This window comes from Urocitellus parryii, chromosome 3 (assembly GCF_045843805.1).
Source record: "Urocitellus parryii isolate mUroPar1 chromosome 3, mUroPar1.hap1, whole genome shotgun sequence".
Lineage (NCBI taxonomy): Eukaryota > Metazoa > Chordata > Mammalia > Rodentia > Sciuridae > Urocitellus > Urocitellus parryii.
The window spans coordinates 6,252,865-6,273,735 of NC_135533.1; the positions used below are offsets into that span (position 1 = coordinate 6,252,865).

General features: G+C 53.1%; 3 protein-coding genes across 5 annotated transcripts; 1 reads left to right on the forward strand and 2 right to left on the reverse strand.

The window, feature by feature from the left end:
- The first annotated feature begins 4,292 nt into the window (after nt 1-4,292).
- Nucleotides 4,293-7,502, forward strand: Rarres2 (retinoic acid receptor responder 2). Of its 3 annotated transcripts, none has more exons than XM_026411178.2 (5): nt 4,293-4,373; nt 5,291-5,488; nt 5,655-5,759; nt 6,821-6,916; nt 7,105-7,502. In XM_026411178.2, the coding sequence occupies exons 2-5, from the start codon at nt 5,315-5,317 to the stop codon at nt 7,222-7,224; spliced, it is 495 nt and encodes a 164-aa protein (XP_026266963.1). In that variant the 5' UTR covers nt 4,293-4,373; nt 5,291-5,314; the 3' UTR covers nt 7,225-7,502. The 3 variants fall into 3 exon arrangements, with proteins under 3 accessions (XP_026266963.1, XP_026266966.1, XP_026266964.1); XM_026411181.2 differs by having other exon boundaries at nt 7,108-7,502; XM_026411179.2 differs by lacking the exon at nt 4,293-4,373 and adding an exon at nt 5,040-5,115.
- A 271-nt stretch (nt 7,503-7,773) lies between these two features.
- On the reverse strand, nt 7,774-20,444 carry Lrrc61 (leucine rich repeat containing 61). The gene is made up of 3 exons (XM_026411187.2): nt 20,400-20,444; nt 20,030-20,156; nt 7,774-9,144 (listed from the first exon to the last, which is right to left on the reverse strand). The coding sequence occupies exon 3, from the start codon at nt 8,996-8,998 to the stop codon at nt 8,219-8,221; it is 780 nt and encodes a 259-aa protein (XP_026266972.2). The 5' UTR covers nt 8,999-9,144; nt 20,030-20,156; nt 20,400-20,444; the 3' UTR covers nt 7,774-8,218.
- Zbed10 (Putative protein ZBED10P) lies at nt 14,994-15,908 on the reverse strand. The gene has a single exon (XM_026411216.1). It carries the CDS (start codon nt 15,906-15,908, stop codon nt 14,994-14,996), a length of 915 nt encoding a protein of 304 aa, XP_026267001.1.
- Nucleotides 20,445-20,871: the final 427 nt, after the last annotated feature.

Below are 20,871 nucleotides of genomic sequence, written 5' to 3' on the forward strand. Positions count from 1 at the left end.
GCTTCTGGAATATGCGGCTAGGCCCAGGACTGCTCAACTGGATGGCCAAAAGGTGGGGAACAGGTGGGCTGAAGGGGGAAGGGCAGGATGGAGCAGCAAGGATACATTAACAGCCTTAAAGCTCCCTGTGAGGAGGGGCAATCCCTGGGACAGGTTACCTTGGCAACAGGTTGGAGCAGGGGGAGGTTCTTGATAAAAGAACCTGGAGAAAGGGGTCTGAAGGAATTAACTTTTCAATCCCTCAAGGGACAGTCCCCAATTTGCTGGACTCACTCAAAACTGGCCTGACCCCATCTACCTATATACTGACTGCCTGTCTAATTCTGGCTTCACTTACATCCAGGGGGTTCCATCATCAGTATACTGGATCTCTAAGCACACATTGCCCACTCTCTCTCCTCCTCAAAGCTTGCCCTGTGTGATGCCGTTAAAGGGTCTGACCTTCTAGAAACTGAGGAAGCACAAAAGCCCCCTTTAAATCCCAATTCTTGCAACAGAGTCAGAAAGATTTCAGACATGTCACTCAAGAGTTCCAAGGATAGGTTTATTAGAAGGGATGGAAAAGGGGAAAGAGGAGAGGGGACACTCTCAAGGGAGAGAGGAGGGGGACAGCATGCCCCTACTGCCCTCCAGATTTACTGGGGGGAAGGGGGTCCTCAGGGAAGTTTCCAGAGATTTCTACCCAGGTCTACCTCTTGACTTTTGACTGACAGCATCGAGACATTAGACTTTCAATTCCCAACTGCCATGACAATTCTAGGTCATTTTGGCCCATGCTGACTGGTTATAATTGGAACCTGTTTTTACAGATTTTATGGTCAGGGGGTTTTATCCTTACCTCCTTGAGTTCTGAGATTTGGTTTGAGTAAGCACCACAAAAATCAGGATAACCTGTATTCCTCTTATCAGCGTTATTTTGGAGCTGCATTTCCACTGCAGATAACATAGTTTGCTGAGGATTGTAACATATCCTGTGGACTTAAGCCAAGAAGGGCTGCAGACATATTGTTTTCATAAAAGTGAAAGCATGCGGGGGTCAGCACAGTGGGCCTGGTTCATAGAATTATTCCCTTAACCTCATGTTCCCACCACTCACGTCTGTCTGTCACTTAATCAACATCAACTGCTCCTGATCTGCCATTGAGCTACCACTAGCTCCTTCTCTGCCTAGTGTTATTCAGTTGGTGTGGTGCATGGTTGGGAGGCCTCCCACCTCAGTCTCCTGGAGCCCCTGCTCCAATCCCTAACTTCCCTCTCTGGGCCTGTCTCCACCTGTTTGTCTATGACATGGCTTCCATCTGCAGCCAGGGCTCCCCGAGAGTCCCATACACTCAACATCTCCTTTGCATGCCCCATGAACACCTCCAGGATCTCTTCCATGTCCCCATCTTCCTGGAAACCTCAAAATGTCTCTAACTTGTTCAAGGCAGAAACATGGGATCCACTCCTCAGCCCTCTCTACCTACCCCCACATCCAATCTACCACCAACTCGGATGCTTTTAGTTCCAAAGGGTTTCTGGTTCTACTTTTCTCATCATCAAGGCCCCCTGTTTTGTCCCAGTCACTTTCATCTCTCACCTAGGCAATCTCATTTGTCTCTTGTGGACTTTTCCCTCCAATCCACTCTCCAGGAAACCACTGGAGAGAACCTTTAGAAAGGTTATGGGGGGGGGTGATTTAAATAAAAAAAAAATCATTTTTACATCTTAATAGACATACCTAGTATGCACAAGGCCCTGGTTCAATCCCCAGTATTGGGGATTTGGGGAGTAAGCCTAACATTTTAATAGAGGAATTATCCACAAGTAATGAGATTTTAGAAGTACAAAGGTATACAGTACTCCTTCCTCCCCTTTTCCTCAGCTTGAGACTTCTTCTCCTTATAGGCAACCATTAGAAGTTCCTTATTTGTAAGAATTTAAGAATCCAGTTAGACCCAGCCAGCATGGACTAAAGTGACCTAGAATTGTCATGATAGTGGAACTTGAAAGTCTGATGTCATCTGGCTATCAATCAAAAGTCAAGAAGTAGACCTGGGAAAGATTATCTGGAATTTTCTCTGGGATTCCCAGTAAAACTGGAGTGCAAGAGAAGCACACTGTCCCTCTCCTCTCTGAGAGGATCTATGCTCTCTCTTGAGAGTGTCCCCTTTCCCTTTTCCTATTCCTTCAAGAAACTCATGCCTGTTACTCTGGGGGGAAAAAAAAAATTCCTTGCTTTTCCTTCTAAAAATATTCCATACAAGTTGGGAGTGGTGGTACATGCTTAAAACCCCAGCGACTTGGGAGTTCGTAGCAGGATAATCACAAATTCAAGGCCAGCCTGGCATTTTAGAAAGATCCTGTATCAAAATAAAAAATAAAAGGACTAGGGATGTAGCTCAGTGGTAGAACACCACTGGGTTCAATTCCCAGTAACATTTAAAGAACAGAAAAAGAAAAAGAAAAGAAAATATTAAACTCAGGCACTGGACCACTGAGAGATTTACTTTTTATTTTTTGTATTTTATTGAGACACAGGGTCCCACTGAGCTTCTTAGTGCCTCATAGTTGCTGAGGCTGGCTTTGAATTCGGGATTCTACTGTCCTGGTCTCCCAAGCCACTGGGATCACAGGGGTGTGCCACTAGCACCCAGAGACAGGTATAGTTGTATAAACTGTTAGACATACTTTTATCTCAAAGGCAAATCAGTTCTTCTTTACAAAAGATAAACTAATTTGTTAATACGGTTGCAATTTTTTAAAAATTTTATTTTGTACTGGGGAATGAACCCAGGGGCTCTTTACACTAAGCTACATCCCAGTTCTTTTTATTTTGAGACAGGGTCTCACTAAGTTGCTGAGACTGGCCTCAAACTTTTAATTCTGCCTCAATCTCACCCAGCCAGTGGTTACAGATATTAAAGGAAAATGTTCAGTTATTGTTAAACTAAATTTAGAGTAACTTGAAAATGTAAATTCTTACCAATATTTATTTATTTTTGTTTGTTTATTTATTTTTGGCAGCGTTGCAGATTGAACCCAGGGTGTTACCCATGCTATGCAAGCTCTGTACTACTTCATTACATTCCCAGCCCCTGGTGTGAGAATCTGCAGTACTTTTTTCACATGATGCCCAGGAAAATCATTAACTGTCATTATATATTATAAAGGTAAGTCCTTATCTAATGGTGGAGTTGCTACTGCTCCCTGGATGGGACACCACCTGGGCTGGGTCCGAGAATGTTCCCTGTACCAGTCACTACTTTTCAGTAGGACTGCTCTCTCTTTTGAGGTGCCTGTCTCACACTCCTTGTGCCTAAAGTGGTTTTATTTCTCTCTGATTTTTGTTCTCTCAGAGAATGAAGAAGCCATCTCTTGTTTCTGCTTAATAACAGCTGAGCAATGAAATGCCAGTGGTGGGCTTTGAGGCTCCAGGAACTGGTTCTGTGGAGCTGAGACTCTCTGGTGCCCTCAGGGCCTATGGAAGCCTCTCCTATGTGGAGAACAGAGGGCAAATAGGAAAGGAAAGAAAACCTTGTGCCCTTTTGTTTAATGCCCCAATAGGATAGGACTTTTGACCCCAGCTTTCAGAGGCATCTGGTGTGCGGCATGAGATCCTCTGGGGTGACTGGCTTAGGGCTTGGGCTAGATAAACGCTGGCGGTTGCTAATGATATGAAGCCTCACGGCTTTTCCTATTCACTTGAGGTACCCAGGAATTAAGTGGTTATTTGGACACTGAGCTCCCAGACTCTTCACTGCCTTATAAACTCCCCCAGGCCATTCTGCACACCTGAGGTCTCCCAACACCCCATAGGAGACTGAGTCGCTGGCCAACAAGGACTAGAAGTCAGGCCAGGAAAAGCAGCATGCAGAGTCCGGTCAGGGGGCTGGGCACCACAGTGAGCCCTTCTCAGAGGAGCTTTAGCGGGTGGGGGGACTCCTTAAGCTTCAGTGTGCTTTGAAGGTGTCTTTATTTCTGGGAAATTTTCTTCCATCAGGAAAGGGCAGCCCTACCTGGGCAGGCGAGCGGGCGCAGGAAGCCCTTGAGGGAGCAGGGCAGTCCTCAGCCAGCGGAGAAGAACCTGGAAACCCCAGCTCCCAGCCAGGGAGAGGTGGCACCAGGGACTGCTGGGCACCCAGCGCTCCGCGGCCCCGCTGGCGGGAATGAGCCGCCAGCGCGGCCAAGGTCAGGGTCAGGGGCTGACCCCAGGAGGAGGGCGCCCGCCCGCCCGCGTCGGGGCCTCGGGGCGCCGGGGAGGGGCGGGGCCTGGGGGCGGGGCCGCGGGGGCGGGGGCGTGGAAGGGCCGGGGCAGAGGCCGGGAAGAGGCTGACAGCCCGCCAGGTCTGCGCCGCGGAAGGGTGGCAGAGACGCCGGAGGCTCGCGAGGAGGTGAGGAGGGGAGAGCCGCCGGGGGTGGCAGCTGGACGGGCCGAGTGGGCGAAGGAGCGGCCCCAAGGCCACGTGTGTGCGCGCCTGCTTCCAGGCAGCCCCCGGGAGCCTCTTCACCGAGGGGTCTCGGGCCTCAGTTTCCGCCTCTGTGGCTTTCTGGCCCCAGACCACCTCTCCAGGCAGGGTTGACCCCGAGGGTCGCCCCTCTGGCGGCCCCGATCAGGGGTTGAGGTAGGGATCGGAAGGTCTGGGAGGGAGGACTTAGGGAGACCCCAGGAAAGAGGCAAAGGAGGGAGAACCTGCTTGAAGCAAGAGAGCGGAGGGCCGGGCCGAGGTGGAGACCCCCGTTTCTGGGGACAGCGGTGGGGCTGTGGGCAGCGGCAGCCCCAGTGCAGGGAGGGTTAAGCATCCTGAGTCCCGCCCGCCCTGGGCCCTCCCACGTGTTTACGTTCTCCCAAAAATATTCAGCCTCTGGCGGGTCTCGGTGGGGAGCTCCAGTCCCTGCACCTCCCCCGCTGTTGGCCTGGGACGCGGGGCGGGGCGGCGACCTTTGGCAGCCGGGAGATTCCGGGCTGGGAGTGGGAGGAAGAAGGGTCTGTCGGGGAGAGCCTGGGGACAGCCTGGACAGCGGGGAGGGGAGGGGGCCGATAGAAAGGGCGCTGAAGGGTGGCTGTGGCCACAGGACTGCTTCCCAGGCTGCTGGCCAGGGAACCCTGGTAAAACGTTATAGGCCCCGACAAAGGTGTGCAGCAGGGTGGGAGGCACCAGGGGGACACCAGGGGCGACTCAGGGAAAGGCCATTTCCCCTGTTCCTCCACCTCTTCCCAGAGGTCTACAGGCATAACTGTGAGGAGCAGGGCAGGGTAGGAGGAGCCCTGGCTGGCTGGAGAGCTGAAGACCACACACCCTCTTTCCAGGGCCCGGGCAACTGAGGTGAAGCCATGTGGCAGCTGCTTATTCCGCTGGCCCTGTGGCTGGACTCAGTGGGCTTGGGCAGGGCCGAGCTCACAGGGGTGCAGCGCAGGGCCCTACAGGTGGCCCTGGAGGAGTTCCACAAGCACCCACCTGTGCAGTGGGCCTTCCAGGAGACTGGTGTGGACAGCGCTGTGGATACGGTTAGTGGCATGGCCTTGGTCTGGCAGGGAGGTTGAGGGCTGCACCGCAGGGGGACCCGCACATTCCCAGGAAGCTTTCCAGGGAAAGGCCACCAGCCCAGGTCACATTCAGGAGCCTTGTTGCCCACTCAGCTACCCATTGAGCTTCCTGTCTGTCTGTCCGCAGCCCTTCCCGGCGGGCACCTTTGTGAGGTTGGAATTTAAGCTCCAGCAGACAAACTGCCGGAAGAAGGACTGGAAGAAACCAGAGTGCAAAGCTAAACCCGCCGGGGTGAGTGAAGATGTGTGTGTGGGGGGGGCACAGATTGCACCCTTGTGTGGAACTGGGAGGTCCAGTGTGAAGCCCTGAAGACAGAGCCTTCCTAGAGGGGCAGGGCTAGGAGGGGTGGGTTGGAGAGGGAAGGATTATCCTCATCAGCACTCACATTGGAGTCTCTCAGTCATCAGTAGAAGCCCTGGTGTAGCTTGGCACCATGGTGGATTCATAGCAGGGTTTCACAGTAATCGGTCCTCTCCTGGGCAAAGCCACTGTTGTTGGCCATCCCTGGGGTGGGGGGTGCTGTCTTCTGGTTCTGGCTCCTGTCTGGGAGGGAACACCAACCCTGGGCTGTATGGATTCTATAAAGGCCTCAGTTACCTTCATCTACTAAGAGGGGGGCATTATATCAGTGATTTTCAAACCTTTTGTTTGGCTTTAGGACACTTTTGTTCAAATCCAATCTTTAAAAAATGTAAATAAACAGAATAGACAAAAAGCAAAGTGGTCTGGTGGAAGTCAGGTGGAAAGAACCCCTCTGCGGAGGATTCTTGCCTTTAGGCTCATTCACATGCCACACACCCATGCATGTAATTGCACATGTATGTGCACACATGCATATAGGCACACACTCATCTGGGAAGGATTCCTGTTTATATACATGTCAAATTTCCATAATTTGAAAACTGGGAAATCCCAGCAACTCAGAGGTTGCAGCAGGAGGATCGAAAGTTCAAGGGCAACCTCAGTAATTTAGAAAGACCATCAACAACTTAGTAAGACCCTGTCTCAAAATAAAAAAGAAAAAGGACTGGGGATGTGACTCAGTGGTAAAGCACCCCTGGGTTCTATCCCCAGTGGAGGGAAGGAAGGAAGGAAGGAAGGAAGGAAAGTGAGATTGACTTCTTAAAATATCCTGGGCTTGAAACCAGCATAATCTCTTGTCCCTTACTCTGGGACTTGACAGGGGAGCTGGTCTCCAGAGGAGAGCTCCCAGCCTCCCCCCCCACCGTGCTCCTGGTGCCCCATGCCCCCCTCACCCTTTTTCTTTCTTCCCTCCATGCTTTCCTCCCCAGAGGAAGCGAAAATGCCTGGCCTGCATCAAACTGAACTCTGAAGATAAAGTTCTGGGCAGAATGGTTCACTGCCCTATACACGCGCCAGGACGACAGGTAAGAGGCAAAGAGGTTGGGAAGGGGGCGGAGAGATGGGCTGAGGCTGGGTCTGAGGGAGAGCAGAGGAAGTTTGGATGAGAGGGAGGAGGGGCAAAAGGGTCTCGGGGCATAGTTTAGACATTTCCTAGGGGTGTGAAGGTGCTGCCAGTACTACTGGCAGTTGCCTGAATTATTGTTGGCGCCAGCAGGAGCCCCAGGAACACCAGGAGACCCAGTGCAGCAGGGTGGAGCGGGCTGGCGAGGACCCTCACAGCTACTACTTCCCGGGACAATTTGCCTTCGTAAAGGCGCTGCCCCCCAGCTGAGCCCTGGACTGGTAGGCAGCCAGGGGGCAGGGATAGCCCTTGGGTTGGAGATGCTGCTGCTGGACTGTGGGAGAAGGGGAGGGGATGGATTAGAGCCTGGAAGGAAGCTGGCCCTCCCTCACCCACCAGAACCTCAGAGCGAACCTCAGAGCGTCCGTTGTTTGTAGAATTTCATCCTACTTCCTGCACAGCTGGGCTTGCTGTCTCCTGAAAGGCCTGCCCTCTTAGGCAGAAGATCTGCTCATATCCTGGGCTAATAAAACTGCTCTCAGACCCTGTTCCCTCTGCTCCTTATGTTGCCCCTGCCCTCGGATCAACCTGTAGGAGGCCAGCAGAAAGAGGGCAAGCTGGGTGTGTGTGCACAGGCACACTGGCCCCTCCTGCTGGACACCTGGACACCTAGACACCAGCGGCTCCATGGAGCCTGTTGTGCAGAGGGGGAAAGAGCAGACTCAAGGACACACAATAATGCAAATGGACACAGAGCCATTTAATAGAGTTGGTGGGTGAGAAAGGGGGAGGACTTGGGGAGGGCACAGGCCAGGAACCACAGAGGACAGTCATCTGGATAGGCAGATTCAGAAGGTGGGTGGGCTCCAGCTTTCAGGAATGTTCTGACACTCTGCTCTGCCTGAAATAGCTGGGCTGCTTGCCTTTCCCTGCCTTTCTCACCAATAGCCTTGGGAAGAAGTATCCCGTCCACTAAGTCTCAGACTGGAGCAACCAGGAGTGGCCCCTTGCCTGGTGCACAGTCTGTGTGCCACCTACTGGAGGTCATTTAGGAGATGTGTCCCTCCCTGTTACATGTGAAGGGAGGGCAGGGAAGTTTTCATGGCAGGGGGGGACTACCCTTGGGACAGGAATAAGTGAAGGCCCAGTTCCTAAGGCCAGTGACCAGCACAAGAAACCTCAAAGACAATGCAGAAGGAAAGGAGGTGTAAGCAGAGGGCCATCTGCTAGGCTGCCCTGGGGGTGATATTGGCGGGGAGCACTTTCAGAAAACAAAGGAAGAAGTAGTGCCCGCAGGACTGAGTGCTTGCTCGGCCCTGGCCAGGCTCTCACTGGCCTGGCGGTCCAGGTCACGGCACTCTTGCAGTGTGTCCTGGAACTGCCGGCAGGCCTCCTCCAGGATGGAGCTGCTCCGGGTGGGCCACAGCTCCCAGTACCCAGGCTCCACCCAGGGCTGGGCTTCCGTGGCTCTGGGGCCTGGGCTGGAGCTGGGGCGCAAGGAGCTCTCCAGGTCGCGGCACAGCTGGTAGAGCTCACTGCCACGCCCACTCACGCGCTCCCCATCGATGACCTTCAGGCCGGGCAGCAGCTCCCTGACCGCAGCCCAGTAAGAGGGGCTGGCACACAGAGGATTGCTGAGCCGGGCCAAAGGGTCCCGGAGCCGCAGGTACTCCAGGCCCCGTAGCCCAGACAGACACTGAAGCTGGCCAGGAGTGGCCAGCAGGTTGCCTGCAGCATTGAGACTCTGCAGGTTTTCGCAGGCGGCCAGTGGCTCCAGCCCGGTCAGGCGATTGTTGGACACATTGAGCACAGCCAGCTGGCGCAAGGAGGCCAGAGGGCCTAGCTGGGTAAGTGCGTTGCCTGAAAGGTCCAGCCACTCAATGCCCAGGCACTCCCCCAGGCAGCCCAGGTCGGCCAGCCCCAGGTCTCGCAGCTTCAGCAGCAGGATGGACTCCAGAGCAAACTCGCCTGTGCGGGACTTCAGCAGCTGGGGCGTGATGCGTGGCCCCTCAGCATCTCCTGGCTGCTCACCTGGAGGTTCCATGGGACAGCTGGCTTGGATGATCTGGGCCTTGACAGGTCGTCACAGGGACATGGGCACCACTGGGTCCGCTGGCTGCTCACCCCCAAAAGGCACCCTCCACTCTCCTTGGGCCTGTTTTGATACACACCTGGAGGGTGCGCAGGTCCCTAAGGAGAGACACACAATTAGGCACTTACTGTGACCTCTGCAGCAGGTGACAGAAGACACAAAGGCTGTCCCATCAGCCTTTACCACCAGAACCAACAAATCAACAGCCAAATAAGACCTAAAAGCCAAGGCCTGAAGACAGGCCATGACAGCCCAGCCTAAGGACAGCAGCCCCAGGTCACCCTGTGAGTTAGGGCCACACTGCACAGAATTCAGGCCCAATGTCACCTGTTCCATCCACTGGGGTAGGGCACAGTGGCCCATCCCTGTAATCACAGCTACTCAGGAGGCTGAGACAAGAGGGTCTCAAGTTCAAGGCCAATGTGGGCAACTTAGTGGGACTCTGTCTCAACAGAAAAAGGGATGCAACTTGTAGTAGAGTACATGCCTGGCATGCCTAGCAAAGCCTGCGCTTCCATCCCAGCACTGCCAAAAAAAAAAAAAAAATTGGACTGGGGGCAAAAATCTCAATTTTCTTTTTTCAGTAACCACTCATGATACATCATTATCAGTCGTGAGGTATTCATTTTTTAAATGTCAAATTTATTTTTGACTAGATAATAGGAGGCTGCCCTCACCAATTTCTTATGTTTCCTTCCTGGGACAATGATGCACGTGGAAAACCAAATAAGCACACTGTACCTTGTTTCATTCACTTAAAATGTTTCCTGAGACATTATTACCCTATATACATGCCTGTATACATGTATGATCACACTACTGGTGTGGCTCTGCACCAGGTCCAGCCAGAGGAAGGAGAAGCTGTGCTCATTTGTGTACAGTGTGTCAAAATGCATTCTACTGTCACGTATAACTAATCAGAACAAATAATAAAATAAAATGTTAGGGCTGGGGTTGTAGCTCAGTGGTAGAGCACTTGCCTATCACGTGTGGGGCACTGGGTTTGATCCTCAGCACCACATATAAATAAAGATATTGTGTCCATCTATAACTAAAAAATATATATATATTTTTAAATGTTATCTGAGCCAGGCACATAGCACATGCCTGTAATCCCAGTGACTTGGGAGGCTGAGGCATAAGGTTCACAAGTTTCAAGTCAGTCTGGGCAACTTAGTGACACCCTTTCTCAAAAAGGGCTGGGGATGAAGCTCCATGGTAGAGTGACCCTGAGTTCAATACCCAGTACAAAAGAAAAGGGAAGGGTTCCCAGATTTGGGGGCCAATTCCCCACCCTCTGGCTGGGGCTGCAGGGCCTGAGGAGTTGGCTTTTAATCCTAGATGAGGGCAAAAACTGAGGTCAAGGGAGGGGAGGTCCAGGGAAGCTGAGGTGAGCTAGGTAGGGTTGCTCTCCACCCACTGTACCCCTGCCCACCCAAACCAGTTCTGACATCAACTGGTCAGATCAGCAGACCAGCACTGATCACTGTGCCAGACAGCCCAGTGCCGGCTGCAAAGATGACATCATTGCCCAAAAGGCAAGCTGGGGGAGGCCAGAGAGTCTTGGAACCAGTCTTGGAGGGAGGTATGGTGGGAGGGGTGGTCAACTAAGCTGGCAACAAAAGGTGGGGGAGGGCACATTAAATCAGCAGTGACCATGGGACACGGAGCCCAGATGCTTGTGCAGCATGAGGAAGGCAGCCTGGGGGCAGGGCCGATGGTGCTGCTGCCCACAAAGGGTCAAGGTTTAGGCAGAGAAGAAAACAAGAGCAGACCTCTGCTCTGCAAGTCAATCCCAACCCTCCAGACTCTTGGCAGGCCAAGGGCAGGTGACGCCTGCAAAGGAGATCCTGGCCCCTGCTGCTGAAGGACCTGGGGTGCAGGGCACTGGAATTCCCAAGTACACAGGATCAACACCACTGATTATGTCCCTCTCCAGGGAATCCGGGCCCAGAGCCCTGGCCATCAGCTCTTTCCACCCAAACAGCAAAGAGCTTTTTTTTTTTGGTACCAAGGATGGCTCTCAGGGCCATTGGACCACTGAGCCACATCCCCAGCCCTTTTTTGTATTTTAGAGATAAAATCTCACTGAGTTGCTTAGACCTCACCATTGCTGAGGCTGGCTTTGAACTTGTGATCCTCCTGCCTCAGTCTCCAGCTGCTGGGATTACGGGCATGCACCACCGCACCCCACCCCACCGCACCCCGGCATAGCAAAAAACTTTTTAAAGGACTCCCACTAGGGAGTCAGGAGACTGAATAGATCTTGTCCTCATTACACCTGTTCCTCACCTAGTCCCCCAGCCTGCAACACTCCAATCTGTTTTGTTGTTGTTTGAATTTCTGAATTCACACCTCATTTCTTTCCGAAAGGACTGGCAGTCATCCCTTGCAAGTGTGCATCCCCTCAACACGAGTGGGGTGGGGCATGTGAAGAGGGGGTGATGCAGCCACTTCACATCTGAAGGAAATGGCCCTGGCCCATAGAGGGGGATGCAGGACAGCATCAGTGCATATGGTAGAAAAGAAACATGGAGACCCAACCCCAATGAAGATACAGAGTGACAGGGAGGGGAGAGGCCAGAACATTTGGCGATCTGGCTAAGTGACTGGCAGGGGCCTCTCAGACCAGACATAGAGGGGACACAATGGGATGAGAAGACCTCCAACGGGCTGGGTAGTACAGCACTTGCCTAGCATATGCGAGACTCTGATTTCAGCCCTCAGCACCGCAGGGGGAAGAAAAAAGACTTCCAGTTCCACACAGTGTGAGGGACTGGGTGGCATCAGGCTGTACACACTAAGTGTGAGGGATGGTGTGGTGTCAGACTCCAGAGGCAGCTGGATGAATGGCCTCAGGCGTAAAGGAGGGTGTGCAGTACAAGGGGCTAACCTTCCGGGGGACACTTGAAATATCTCTGGGCATCTCTCCATGAAAGTGCACTATCCTGGGATGGTGATTAGGAAGCCATGGTCAGTGAGAGGACAGAGGTCAAGGGCTACTTGAGTGAGGCTGGGAGGACAATTGAGGCCTTAAAGGAGCGACAGCACAGTACTGGCCACACCTGCTGAACCTGGACAAGATGAGGCCGGACAAGGCTGGGGGCTGGGCAGTCGGTCTCAGGGGCGCTGGAACCAAGGCTGGCAGAGGGCTAAAGAGGGAGTCCCCTGAGGGACTGGGGCAAGGCCCTTTTCAAGGAGGACCGGCGTTGAAGAAAGCGAGAGCCAGGGTAGAGGGAGATACCAGTGAGAAGGCCGATGTGCTCCATCACCACCTGAAAGCCGTGAGGCCATTTGCAGAGAGGAAACAGTTATAGAAGAGGGAACAGCGAAGAAGAAAGGCCCAACTGGGTTAGGAATTTGGCCTTCCCTGCCCCAAAGTGCGCCTAGGTGAGACACATGCCTGCTAGAACCTAGCCCCAGTGCCACCTCGTCTAGGCCTTAGCAGCTGGATATATGGCTGTGGTCAGAGCAAAACCGATTCTCATGGGGCCACAGAGAGCTACTGTGCTCCTGATCACGGACCAGGTGGCCCTCGGCAAACTCAGGACCATCAGTGCCCACCCATGCATGCAGTGGACAGAGGTGCAGAAGAGAACGGCTCTGTCCACGCACAACTGCTCCAACCTGGTCTCTGCAAAGTGGCAGCCATCCTGTCCTGGTGACAGAAATGAACCATCCTCTGGGCCCAGCAGCAGGCAGTCTATAAGAGGATTGGGTGACATGGACACTCGGTCTCCTGAGGAAGGCTGATGGTGAACAAGGGAAGATGAGCCCATTGCCCTACCAAGTCTCAGTTCGTCTTTCTAGGAAACAGGACCAGAAAAAAACAATGTTCATGGAGTAAGCTTGGACAGAACAGAGCCAAGTCTAAGGAGAAGCCCTTCAACCCTGAGCAGGCTCAGAAGTCACTCAGTGGCTTAAGTGACCTGGGAGCCTTCCTCCACCCATTTCCCTCTCCAAAGGCTCCTCGGAGACCTTCTTTACCTGGGTGTTACCATTGCTGGGGCAAGGTCCTCCTGCATCGGCAGCAACCCTAGCCTCTGCCCACTAGACACCAATAGAACCAGCCCCCTCCCCCAGATGTGACAACCATAACTGTCTCTGGACATTGCCAATGTCCCCCAGGAGACATAAATGCCCCCAGTGAGAAACAAGGTTCTGGAGTCCAAGCCTCTGAGCTCAGGACCACAGTGGTTCTCATCTTCTTCCTCCCACCCACCTCCTTCCTCCCCCCACTGTGCCCCCAGCCTGGCTTCTCCATCCTCTCTGAGGACACTGGGAGTCCGTTTAGTGCTGTCACACAAAATGAAGAATGGCAGTTCAGCTCAACCTGCTGTCCCTTAGGGCAACTTCAGGGGAAACCACCCTGCCCTGTCCACGGAACCAGGGTTTGCGGGGGGGGGGGGGGGGGGTACGGGACTGCAGGCAGGGTTCTGGGAAGGTCTGGGGCATACCCCGCCCTCAAGAACAAAATACCCTGACTCCTAGCAGGGGACATTAAGAATATCCCTTTACAGCCACCACCCCTCCCTCAACAAGCCTTACCTCCTACGGGGAGCCTGTGAACACCCGCTTCCATAGGTCCCTATTGGAGTGCTATGGGCAGGGAGGACAGCCAGGCAATACGGAGGCCAATCTGGAATTCAAATCACGACACTCCAGCCATTAAATATGGTGTTCACAAAGCTTTATTTAAAGGATGCGATTGTTATAGCCAAAATGAAAATACTGCATATTAAACAGCTCATAGGGTATGACTTCAGTATAAAAAAGGGACCATATCAAACCACTGAGATAGACTCTCTGAGTGACAAGATTATGGCCAACTTTCCCTGCTACCTTATATTTTCAATAATTTATTAATGTCACAGTGAAATAAGCTGATAATCTATCCAGGAAAGGCCACTGGACAGGCTTCCACAGCTGGCAGTCCAGCGAGGGGAGGGTTTTGAGTGTGCACCTTTTTTCTTCCAACCCATCTTAGTGACCACCTTGCCCAGAACTCTTCTGTCCAACCCCACTGGGTTCCTGGATCCCAATTCTCAGGTCCTATATTTGGTCCTACAAGAACTCTGGGCAATCTGTTATTAGCAGGCTTCACACATACCTCTCTCTTATAAATAAGGGATCTGCAGGACACAAGTGGCCAGGGAAGGGTGGAATGTAGACTCGGTCATGTATCAGCAAGAACGACCTGTTGAGGACTGGGGGAGCTCAGTTCTTGGTGCAAGCTGGTTAGTTCCACCCTCGGGAGCTCTCTGGCCACTCTGGGATTCCCAAATCTGGTGCTTATTGCGCACATGCAGTGTAGGCACCTGCCTCCTGAGCCGGCGACTCTACCTTGAGGTTCCTTCCTACAATGAAAGGAGCCTCAGGAGAGCTGCAGGAGTGTGTGTGTGTGTGTGTGTGTGTGTGTGTGTGTGTGTGAGGGGGATGCTGAATTCATACCCTACCTCTGGGCCCTGATAACTGTTTAGGAAAGCCTACCCACTTCTTTTTTCCAGAACTGAGGATTGGACTCAGGGATACTCTACCAATGAGCCATATCCCTAGCCCTTTTTAAATTTTGAGACAGGGTCTCACTAAGTACCTGAGGCTGACCTCAAACTTGCAATCCTCCTGCCTCAGACTCCTGAGTCACTGGGATTACCGGTGTACGTGACTGTGTCTGGCATGTTAGCCCTTCCATGCATACTGCTGAACATAAATGGATCAACACAGGCCTGGAAGATGACTTCAGAAAAGAATGTGGCAACCTGTCAAGAACCAAGAAGCTGTCCCCATCCTTATTGCACAGGCTTAAGCAGATGTCCTCTGCCCTTTGCGGCTGCAGGGTTCCCTGAGGTTTTGAGGTCAGCAGACTGTTGGGACACCTTCAAGCTCCTGAGCTCCTGGAACCTATTAGCACACACCCAAGTCTGCCCACCCCAGCACAGCAGACCGGCTATAGGGCCTGCTCCTGCTCAGCAGGGTCAGTACTGGAGCAGTTGAGGGGTGGTGGGGTGTAGTTGGGGAAGCTCTCCAGGTTGGTGTTGAGGAAGAGGAGCTGCTCCACAGTCTCCACTTTGAGCGGGGAGCCCTTTTCTGTGATGATGGGGCTGTTCAGGGCACCAAAGACACTTTCAGAGAAGGCTCTTGTGGGCGGGCAAGACAGATAGACTGTGGCCAGCTGGGCCAGGGCTGGCCAGGTTTTCCGTTTCTTCTCCCAGTAATACAATGGGTCCTCCTGAGCCCCGATGGTCTCGTTCTCTCGCAGGTACCGGCTGACAATGACACTGGCTATGTGATTCTCAGTGGACAGCGAGGCCCCGCTGCTTTCTGAAGCCATCAGTCCCACGCTTTCCAGCTGCTCCAGCAAGGTCTTCTCCCTTTGGATGACCAGGAAAGAGCCAGACTCGCTGCCTTTCTGCAGAGGCTCCTTCTGGCCCTTCTTCTGGGCTCGTGGGCCCTTGGCTACTTTGTTGGTGCTCACTCGAGAGCTCCTGGCGCGCTGCAGGGAGCCTGAGGTGGGCAGGGAATACTGGGAAACCATAATTTCCTTCACCTTGTACACAAGGACTTGTTTCCAGTGATCAATGTCAGCCCCCACGGGCAGGATGGCCTCAACCTTGCCCTTAAACCGGGGATCCAGCAACGTGGCCAGCACGAATTCCTCTCGGTAGAAGAGATCATTGAGCTGACAATCTGTGGAAAGCTGCAAGGCCAAGCCCTCAGCCAGCCGCAAGGCCGCACCCACCTCCCCAGCTCCCTGCTTCTGGAAGTGCCGATGCACCTGTTCTAGGAAGATGTGCAGATAGCGCACCTGGGGCAACACCTGGCTTAAAGAGGCCTGATCTGTGCTGGCCTCACGGATCACCATCTGGAAGGGCTGCAGGAGCTTGACCAGACTGTCTGCCAGGCTCCAAAACATGGCTGAGAGGGCAGTGCTGGCCTTGCCCGGCTGCTGTTTCTCCGAGTACTCCTGCAGGGCCTGCTGCTGCTCCACCAGCCACTCCATCAGGTGGTAGGCTGAGCTCCAGTGGTCTGAGAGCTCCTTGAAGGGCTGCTGGGCTGGGAGGCCACACTGGCGCTGGAGCTGGCTGAGGAGATTCCGGGCCTCTGCGGAGCCTTGGAAATGGCTGTAGATGGCCCTGGCTGTGCCCAGGATAATCTGGACGCTATGATGGTGACACAGAAAGTTGCTCACCACGGAGTCAAGGCAGTGGGCAAAACAAGGGATGAGGGTGTAGCCCTCAGCCTGCAGGGCCAGGTCCAGGTCAGGGCAGCCAGCAGACACCAGGAAACCTGCTCTTAGGGAGCCACGGCCCAACCACAGGTTAATCTGATCCAGCAGCTCGGGCTGCCTGTCCTCTGTCGCTCTTTCCAGGCCTCGGACCCAGAGCAGGGCTTTCTTCCTCAGGCTTCCCGATGCCTCAAGCTTGCTGCCTGACTGTACCACCACCCAGTGGGCACTGACAGCCATATAGTTCACCATGGAGTCCTGGGTCAACATAGAGGCTGTGAGGTGAACATGGCCCTCCTCTGCCCACTGCATCTCCTGAAGAACTTGCTCACCCACAGCCTCGTGGAGCAGGGGCAAGGCTTTGTCGCAGAAGAATGCTGGGGAGGGCAGGTGGTAGCGAGGGTCCACTTGCGCCATGAACCTCTTAAAGGGTTTGGAGGAAACAAAGGAGAAGGGCAAGGCCAGGCTGCACAGCAGCTCTGTGATGCTATGGTTCCAGGTCTCCGTGTGGGGTTGTTCGGGGGCATTTGTGTCATTAGGCCTGTCCTTGACTGCAACGGGGAAAGCAGGCAGGGGTGATGAGGACAAAAGCGGCTGGTCAGGTCTGTCCAGGTCTGGCTCTCTGCCACGTTGTCCCAAGAACACAGTGTCTGGGTGGTGTACGGGTACCAGTTGCCCCCTTGAGTCAAAATTGGCAGCATCCACGGGCAAGGCCTGTAGCTGTGCCTGTTCCATGTCCTCTACCCCCTTGCCAGGGCTGCTGGTAGCTAGCCCTCTCTCCCACTCTAGCCCATGCTGGCTGGCCAGATGATGGACGAGGCCTGAGGCTTGGGACTGCCCCTCAGTTTTGCACGGTCTAACACTGACGTGACACAAGGTACAGAGGACTCGGCAGCTGTTCTTTAAATCAATGGTGAAGAACTGTCTGATGTCCGACACGGGTGTCAGACCTGTGGCACGCAGAAGGCCTGCGGAATGCGGGGAAGAATTCAAGCCCTGATTTTCTGTTTTCTTAGCTTTAACCAACTTTTTCAAGCAGGGGGTCTCCTGAAGGTTCAGCTGGGGCCCCAACTTCTTCTTTACTATAGAATGAGAACGCTTTTTCTTCCCCTTCTTGTGGCGTTGCCTCGCCTCTCTGGCCAGATGCACAGTGAGGTCAGCTGGCACCACCTCCTCATTCTCTCTTGATTGGTTTGCCTCCAACCTTTCAGGACTGGTCATTTGCAGGGAGGGGGGTTGGGGCTGAATCAGAGCTGGAGTAGAGGGGGCAGCTCTAGCACCACACAACAAGGACCTAGCCTTCCGTCCTGCCGGCTCTCCTTCCTCTGTGCACCCACATGCCTTCCGCTTGGACACTTTCCTCTTCTCGGGCTGTGTGTGGGGCTCCTGCCCAGGCACAAGTCTGAGGCCCTGAATCCCAGAGTTTGTCCTTGGTTTATTCTGCTCAGAGCTAGCCTGGCACTTTGCCTGGGAAGTGGCGGGGTGAAGACCAGGCTTCCTCACGGAGTGGGTTTTTCTCTTCCCACAGGAGGAAAGTAGGCCAAAGGCAGTTTCTACCTGCTTCTCCTGGAACACTTGGCCCGAGTCAGATGAAGGGACCAATGTACCACTGGGTGGGGGCCAGGAGCTGCTCCTTTGCAGAGACAAGTGCCTTTCACGTTTCTTTTGGGAGCCGAGGGATCGGACTTTCCTCCTGTGGCCACTGCCGGCATTTTCTTCGCTGCAGGTAAACTCCAGCTTGACTTCAGTCTGTGGCAGGCCAAGTCCAGGAGAGATATTGGTGGCCGTGGTTTTGAAGTCAGAGCTGGGACAAGCCAAGGTGGCAGCTGGGCTCTTGGGTCTGGCCACAGGGCAGCTGGCACGCACAGAGGGCTCCTTTCCCACTAATCTGGAGGGGATCTGCCTCTTGCGGGCCTTTTTGCTTTTCTCCATTTCTATTATGCTTGGGAACTTGGCGAAATGAGAAGACAGGCCCAGGCTGCAAGGCAAGATGAAAAGCACGGTTCTCACTGTCCCCACCTAACTCTGGGGACCACTGAGGGGAAGGGGAGGCCCAGACAGGACAGGAGAAAGAAGGTCAAGAGACAAGTGGTGAGGCACAGCAAGAGAGTGAACTCAGGCCCAGGACCAACTCCCCAGGCCACGAACTCCCAGGTGAAGAGCAACTTTCACTCCTCTAGCCAGACAGGGCACTCTGGAGGCTGGTCCCCACGGCTCTCTGCACATTACAGGCTTCTGTGTGCATCTTCTTTGCCAAACTGATGGACTTTCCCCTTTTTTCTTTCAATGTCTGAGAACACAGGAGGCACGTGATTTTTCTTTTCTTTATATTTATTTTTTAGTTGTAGTTAGACACAGTAAATCCATTTTATTTATTTTTATGTGGTGCTGAGGATCAAACCCAGGGCCTTGCACATGCTAGGCGAGCACTCTACCACTGAGCCACAAGCCCAGCCCCACGTGGTTATTTTTCTATGGGGTGTAGTAGATACCAAGTAAAGTAGACGAGAGCCCTGTGTTGACTCACACATGCAGAGCCATGCAGAAGGCAAGAAGTTCCACGTGGTCTGTGCCACCCAAGGAAGGGAATGACCTCACCAACAAGTCCTGGCAGTTTTCCCAGGGGAGAGACTAGTAAAAGGGAGAGGGGCTCCCAAGCTGTGTCTTGAAAACCTGGGCAGCAGGAGGCGCAGTAAAGGTACAATGTGGCTCGAAATTTGTTAAAAAAAAAAAGGCAGCCTAGGGTCCTGAGCCAGAGGTGCTGCTGGTCAGCCTCCTGCAGAGAACACAGATGGAGCATCCCCAGTGCCCTCGCAAGCTCTTTCCTGTCACAGACAAACCTCCAGGAGGGCTATTTTCTCACCCCCCATTCCTTTCAATACCTGCTCCTCTAGGGGTCTTGCCCCTAACTCAATGGCTTTTCTGCCACCCCCACCCCAACTTCCTCCTCTCGAAATGCCCTTTCCCCTCAGGTAGGAACACACTGTCTTGGTTTTCCTCCCACCTCAGGCTGCCTCTCTGGGCCCACCTGCACCCAGGCTGCTCTGCTCTGCACCCAGGTCTGTCTGGGGATCAGGACTCTCTCTTAAGCTCCCCTCGCCTGCTCTCCCCGCGTGCCACTCCGTCTTGGTTAATGGGACACCCTGCCACCCGGATGCTCAAGTCCAAAACCTGGCTGTGACCTTCAATTCACTTTCCTGGGTGTGAGGTTGAGTTCAGGACTGTGAAGGGACAAGACCCTCAGAAGTCAGAGGAGACACAGGAAGTGAGAAGAAAAGAAGACAGTAGAGGAGGAAGAGCCCAGTGAGCCAGGATGCACGTCCTGGTGATGGAGAAGACTCTGAGGAAGGCGACTTAGACACCCACCCACAGCACCCGAAGTCAGCAGGACTCATCTCTTCAGAGAAGATCAAGAGGAGATCAAGAGGGAAGATGGAAAACCTAGACACCTTGACACCGAGTGCTGTCAAATATTACAAATCCCCGGAGATGGCAGGTCTGTACTTCCCAGGTGTCAAGCCACCTGGCTCTGAGTCTCTGTCAGGAGACGATCCTTCCAGATAGTAGTCTCCCAGGCTAAAGAAGCCACACCCTCAAGCTTATTTCACAGAACTCAGTCATCCACCCAGACATCAGATGAAAACAAAGGCCCGTGTGAGGTGCCACGTGGGAGGCTGGATAACATCGGGAATGACATACAAGATACTGTCTCGAACCCAGAAGGCTGCTTCCACATGTCAGCACTGGAAGGGACTTACCTCAGCTCTTGCTTCCTGACTGGAGAATGCAACCCAGACTGTGAGTTCAAACCTCCAAAGGAGTCTGTAGGCTATATCACCATCAATGAGGACACAGGGCACTAAAACCAGGCCACGGTTTTACAACCTGGTAGAAATGGGAAACACCTGTCTGTTAAGAGCTATAGCCCAGGGGCACACCCCAAAACCTTCACCCAAGATCCACTCGTGTACCTCAGGGTACCGATCCTGTTGCTTCCCAATTAGCTTTGTCCTATTAGGATGCTATACTCAGTGTATTCAACCTTTTAACAAAGATTCATGAAATACTCACTACGAGCCAGCATTAAGTCCTCAAGATAAAAATATGGCTGGGTGCAGTGGTACATACCTGTTATCCCAGTGACTTAGGAGGCTGAAGCAGGAGAATTCCAAGTTGAAATCAGCTTCAGCAACTTTGCAAAGCCCTGAGCAACTTAGCATGACCCTGTCTCAAAGTAAAAAATAAAAAGGGCTGAGGATGTGACTCAGTGGTAAACTGCCCCTGGGCTCAATCCCCAGTACCAAAACACAAATATAGGAGAATAACTGCCCTCGGGGCATTTGGGGTAAGAAACCAGTTCCAGTCTCTTAAATCAAATGGAGTAGCATTTGTATATGATCTACACACATCAACCCACATTCTTTAATCATCTCCGATTACCTATAATACTTGGTATATGTAAATGCTATGTAAACAATTGCTAAGCCCTATTGTTTAGTACTAATTTTAAGAAAAAGTCTGCACATGTTCAGGGCAGACACAATTTTTTTTTTCTTTCTTTCTTTTCTTTCCCCCCAATACTAGGAATTGAACCCAGGGC

Coding starts and splice junctions, on each gene's coding strand:
- Zbed10 (XM_026411216.1), bottom strand. CDS start 15,908: ATGGTGATCCGTGAGGCCAGCACAGATCAGGCCTCTTTAAGCCAGGTG.
- Lrrc61 (XM_026411187.2), bottom strand. CDS start 8,998: ATGGAACCTCCAGGTGAGCAGCCAGGAGATGCTGAGGGGCCACGCATC.
- Rarres2 (XM_026411178.2), top strand. CDS start 5,315: ATGTGGCAGCTGCTTATTCCGCTGGCCCTGTGGCTGGACTCAGTGGGC. Junction 5,489..5,654: donor TGGACAGCGCTGTGGATACG/GTTAGTGGCATG, acceptor GTCTGTCCGCAG/CCCTTCCCGGCGGGCACCTT. Junction 5,760..6,820: donor GCAAAGCTAAACCCGCCGGG/GTGAGTGAAGAT, acceptor TTTCCTCCCCAG/AGGAAGCGAAAATGCCTGGC.